We start from the raw sequence: 6,000 nt of genomic DNA, 5'->3' as shown, positions 1-6,000 counted from the left end.
AGAAAAAAAAAATTTTGAAAAAAAAAAAAAAAAAAAACTGGATTGGACGTTTCATCAGGGGCTGTATCTTGTGAAACTGGCCAGTCATAATTCTAACTTCTAAAATATTTCTCAGTAACGCTGTCAAACTGTTTTGACTTGACAGGGTGGAGCACTACCATGCTCCTTAATTCTAGGTAATAGTAAAATGATTCAGGCATTCAAAGAGAAAAATCAGGATTTCAGTTGCTTATCTGGGTACTTGTGCAGAAGTCATGTTTGTGGAATATTGCTACCAAAGGAACTGGCACAAACAAGCAGTGACCCTGGTCACCCTGGTTATTGAAGGGTTAGGTTTAACGCAAGAAGGAGTTTTCACAATTAGAGCAGTGATTAGTGTTATTATAGGGTTAGGAATTCAAAAAGGAGCTTTTTTTTCCACAGACAATATTGCTACCAAAGGAACTGGCACAAACAAGCAGTGACCCTGGTTATTATAGGGTTAGGTTTAACGCAAGAAGGAGTTTTCACAATTTGAGCAGTGATTAGTGTTATTATAGGGTTAGGTTAAATACAAAAAGGAGCTTTTTTTCCACAGATGTGACTTCTGCACAAATACCCTTATCTGGGACAAAAGCATCCCCTCAAAGTGGTAAATATGAAAAATAGCTTAGTTGTAATTGAAATGCTTATCATTTCTACAGAGGTACCCTGATCAATTTGGATAGTGGAGAGTCTACTCTACGTAATACAATGTACATAGTACACCATGTACCTCAAGAGCAGATTGATGAGCTAGAAGAGGCTCAAGGTCACGAGGAAAATCAAGTTGAAATGAATGAGTTCTTACAGTTAAAAGCAGGACTCAGATCTAAACAAAGAGGGAGATCAGTACGCACAAAAATTAAAAAAGAACGAGATGCTGATTATCAGGGTAAAAGGAATCAGAAACACTTCACAGATACATGGCTCTCTTGTAGTATGTTTAAAAGATGGTTGGAAAGGCACCCCTCTTCAAATACAAAAGCCATTTGTAAAGTTTGTAATAAAGTTCTCTTGGCGGGAAAAAGTGAACTGTTGAAGCATGGTGCCTCAAAGAAACATCAGCAATTTCTTCAAGCATCAACGGGTTGGTTGAAATCTGATGCTAATTCCAATGATTCTAATGATAACAGTAATGATGTAAGTTCAGACATGCAGACTTTTGATGAAGAGTGGCTAGAAGATCCATTGTACAAAGACTGGCTATCACCTCATCCAGACTCACCTTATAAAGCATTTTGTAAAGCCTGCAACCAAGTACTTCTAGCTACCAAAACTGATCTGGGCAAACACCGAACTCAGAAGAAACACAAAAATAGTATGAGTACCTCGGGACTAGAGACAAGCATTCCAGATGCCATGGATGCATATGAAGACCATGGAGATATGACAATGGGTGACAGTGAATATACAATAGAAGGTATCAGTTCTAATCATATACATAGTTTTTATGGGCATTAGAGTGAACTTTTGAGTTGTATGGCCGCCATACATACACGCTACGCCACTGATCTGGTTGGTAACCGGATGGGTCATTGACCATCTGGACAATTGCATACTGCTGAATTTTCCCGGCCCCAGTCGGGCTGGGTGGAGGTTAATGAAATTATTTGGGTAGCTCGTTGTCCCTTCACTAAAAACCTTCTATTGTACAGTGACATTCCTTATCAAACGGTAAACAAAGACTCTTGTGACATTCTAAATAGTTAGCTACCTAACAGTTATTCTAGTTTGCTTGGTTGGTAGCGCGTCTGCCTTGTAAGCGCTAGGCCGTGGTGTGGGTTCGATTCCGCCCAGGACAGAATTTAATCTGAAGGGATAAGGTTGGTTTTTAGAACGGCTGGCTTTCTCCTATCCTGTCTTTCTTCTCTTCTATTTTGGGACGATAAGACCTTACCAGTTACAGTTCCCTCTTTCAAACCAGTAAACAATGACCATCTTGTAACATTCTAAACAGTACTTGTGTGGGTTCGATTCCGCCCAGGACAGAATTTAATCTGAAGGGATAAGGTTGGTTTTTAGAACGGCTGGCTTTCTCCTATCCTGTCTTCCTTCTCTTCTATATTGGGACGATAAGACCTTACCAGTCACAGTTCCCTCTTTCAAACCAGTAAACAATGACCATCTTGTAACATTCTAAACAGTACTCGGTAGTGACTGATTTCTTTTTTGGTTCCGTAGCAGAATGGCAAGCTAAAATACGAGTATGTCTCTTGTCTGTTGTGATAAGGGCCAACGGTGTTCATCCACAACACCACCTCATCATGTGTGTCATACTGGAAAGTGGTTGAAGAAAAGGTTATTATTCATAAGTCATAAGCCACAACAATGAAAAAGAAAGACTGGTACTTGTGCAGAAGTCACATCAATAAGCCACAACAATGAAAAAGAAAGAATGGTACTTAGTACTTAAGTAGTTACTTTAAAGTTATTTGCTTCAGTAATTATTTTTTGATTCAATCCCTCCACTGTCGATGTTGTTTTGTTTTGATGAAATTGTGATTTTAAGGGAGATAAAAATGATCAGAGCTTCTTTTTACAGATCTTGTAACATCTCATTTAGGTACAACTGAATAATACTCAGTAAATAACCAAAGTAGAAGTACAAGTATTTAATTGTACTTAAACAATCCATTTGAAACACTTTCCCACGATGTATATTCCTTCTGATGAAACACTTTTTCCCCCTTTTTAATGGAAAAAAAAAAAAAAAAAAAAAAAAAAAAAAAAAGGCTTGATACTTAAATATAAGTAGATGAGACACTCTATTTCAACTCACCTTTAAAATCAATGTCAATACCACTGAACTCCAACTCGACACCTTGCAATGCCTCTCCGAGAGTTTCATGGTAGTGACTACAGATCTTGTAACATCTCATTTAGGTACAACTGAATAATACTCAGTAAATAACCAAAGTAGAAGTACAAGTATTTAATTGTACTTAATATTTAATCCATTTGAAACACTTTCCCACGATGTATATTCCTTCTGATGAAACACTTTTTCCCCTTTTTTAATGGTCAGAGTTGTTTGTTTTTCTGTAATGAGAGTTGAGGCAATCCTCTTGTGAGTACTCCTAAATCTTTTGTGCCTGTTCCGTAGACTCCCATCTTGCTCATCTAGCATGGACTAAAACCCTCACCGCAACCTCATCCAACCGATCAGCCATTGACCCGAGCAAAATTGTACCTCTCCTATCAGATTCTACACATGCTATCAGTAAAACCTATGGCTGCTATCTATCATCTGCTGGACATTCGCTGAGGTATGTGAAGTGATGTTGATTTATTCTGTTCTCTCAAGGCAAATCACAAATTTATTTGACATCAGGGCTTTACTTACCTTAGCTTATCAAAATAGTTAACAGCTTAGCACCAAACACAAAAAGCACACCTAGAAGCATAGGTTTTGGGACCAAAAGTCCCATGGGTGTGGTAAGCTTCACAAATCTATCCTATCAAATGACACTAAAGCCCGGGTTAGGCTTTGGTCTCACAACAATCCTCCTCTGCTTAACTTTGTTGTTTATGACATCTCTTCATCCTCTCATCACTGTATTAGTTTCAGGGTTCGATTCCCGGGAGTATGGAAGTTTTTTCGACTCATTGTTTGAAAAACGAGGTAAATTCAGCCTCGGCCTTGTAAGGACAGTCGTTAATCAGTGGCGAGCAGTGGCGGCATTACCAGTGTAAAAGAAAAATTCGAAATACATAGTTCCATCTTCAGTAGTACTACTATGTGGGAAAGTGTTTCTTATCATGTTGATTGAGTTCATATATCCTATCTTGTACCTACTTAATTCTAAAATATGCATTTGTTCTTAACCTTTCTTTTGTAAATTTGTCTCTGGTCATTTTAATCTAATTATGTTTCTTCTTTTCAGCTAATGTTTTTCAGCAACTTTACCATACTCATGTTCTTTGCTCAAATTTGAACTGCACTTGTGTTTTGTCAAGCTCAAAACATTCTGGGTATAGATAATGACAAATAAATTTGTGAATATATTTTTCATAATGTACCATAATATAATTTGCAAGATCCTTATTAATTATGAAAAGCAACTTTACCATACTCATGTTCTTTGCTCAAATTTGAACTGCACTTGTGTTTTGTCAAGCTCAAAACATTCTGGGTATAGATAATGGCAAATAAATTTGTGAATATATTTTTAATAATGTATCATAATATAATTTGCAAGATCCTTATTAATTATGAAGTTACTAAACTTTTGAGCTAGACAGAATTCAGTGTAAGATAATGTACATTATCACAGAGAGTAGGTAGAGTGTTCTATGTATAATGTTTGATTTGTTGTTTGTAGCATGGAAGAACAATACACACTGACCAAATTCCTAGACATTACCAAGCCAATAAAAATCAAAGGTGAATACTTGGATGATACTGAAGAAGTAAGGACCAAATCCAAACGTAGAACCCAAAAGTATAGGAAAGCATGGGAAAGTGTTCCAGACTTTGCAAACTGGGTAAAACCTGTTGAATCTGATGAATTAAGTGCCCAGTGTATACTATGCAGCAATATTATGAAAGCAGAGTTTACTGTATTGAAGAGACACTTGGTCTCATCAAAACACGTTAAGAATGAGATAGCTGCTCAGTCAGGATCACCAGTTGTTGAGTTCAAATTCAAAAAAGAATGGGAAAAACACAGGAACTTCAAGCATTGGATAGCTCGTGTTGAAGGCAATGATAAAGAAGCCTGCTGTACACTGTGTCAGGTCAGAATTAATGCCAACATAAGTGAGCTCAAATTTCATAGTCGTTCAGAGGGTCATTTGAAAAACATTCTGAACACTGAAGAAGACTCGGAACCTGAAAATGAACCTGAGGAAGAAAAAGATCATAAACCAAAACAACATGTCAGTTACATCTTGAGTAGACCTGATGGAACAGAGATCAAGGACAATGAACCCATGATTGAGGAATATTACTATGATGAAACACCCAAGTCTCATAAGCAAAGTTTGAAATCTCTGAGATCAAGTGCTGTGGACTTTGATCATTCTGTTGATATCGATTCTATTCGTCTGACTGAGCTCAGACTTGAAGGTTTGCTTTCTCCTCATCTTCCTTATCCAGTTGATCACAATTTCTATGTTTGACATCAGGGCTTTACTTACCTTAGCTTATCAAAATAGTTAACAGCTTAGCACCAAACACAAAAAGCACACCTAGAAGCATAGGTGTAGGGACCAAAAATCCCATGGGTGTGCTAAGCTTCACAAATCTATCCTATCAAATGACACTAAAGCCCGGGTTAGGCTTTGGTCTCACAACAATCCTATAAAAGAAAACATTACAGAATTGATATAATTAGTCAAGGAGGCTCTTAGTAATTATAATAATAAAATTGATTTGTACAAAAAATTCGAATACGCTTTTAGCTCCATAAATAAGTTATTATTTAATGACCTTCCTGATTTCGAACCCTTGTTCTCTCCATTGCAGGGCGTACTACATCATCGACAAGCGCGGGTACCTGCGTTCCATGAACGTATCTGACATCCAGGTAGGTCGAAACCTGAAGGAGATCCTCCGTCAAGTGGAGGCATTCCAATTGGTGGACAGTACAGATACTCAATGTCCTGTCAATTGGACTACGGGGCAACCTAGTGTGAAGGTCGCCTTGTGAAATCCGCAGTGTGAAGGTTGAACAGTGAGTCAAACAGTGTGAAGGTTGAACAGTGAATCAAAAAGTGTGAAGGTTGCCTTGTGAAATCCACCATGAGTCCAGTGTGAATGTTGAACAGTGAGTCAAACAGTGTGAAAGTTGAACCTACGCGAAACCTACCTACGCCAGATTGCAGAGGGCTAGCTTCACATCACGGTAAAATCTTCTAGACCAACTTCACACCAATGAGATCTTAGACAACTTCACACCAATGAGATCTTAGACAACCTCACAGCAGTAAAATTATAGCCATCTTCACAGTAGTACGATTTTAGCAAACTTTAGCCAT

At 37.8% G+C, this 6,000-nt stretch overlaps 1 protein-coding gene across 1 annotated transcript in view; it reads left to right on the top strand.

The window, feature by feature from the left end:
- The window catches only part of LOC103509047, a 6,698-nt gene extending 918 nt beyond the window's left edge, over window positions 1–5,780 (top strand). The window contains exons 2-4 of the mRNA XM_026823494.1: window positions 684–1,441; window positions 3,107–3,287; window positions 5,489–5,780. Coding sequence (XP_026679295.1) covers window positions 684–1,441; window positions 3,107–3,287; window positions 5,489–5,672 — 1,123 coding nt within the window. The 3' untranslated portion in view covers window positions 5,673–5,780. The remainder of the gene's footprint in view (window positions 1–683; window positions 1,442–3,106; window positions 3,288–5,488) is intronic.
- Window positions 5,781–6,000: the final 220 nt, after the last annotated feature.

The sequence above is a fragment of the Diaphorina citri genome, unplaced genomic scaffold, assembly GCF_000475195.1.
Source record: "Diaphorina citri unplaced genomic scaffold, Diaci psyllid genome assembly version 1.1 scaffold461, whole genome shotgun sequence".
Classification (NCBI taxonomy): Eukaryota; Metazoa; Arthropoda; class Insecta; order Hemiptera; family Psyllidae; genus Diaphorina; species Diaphorina citri.
The sequence above is the reverse complement of the archived record's forward strand: the minus strand, read 5'-3'. Positions and strand labels throughout refer to the sequence as shown.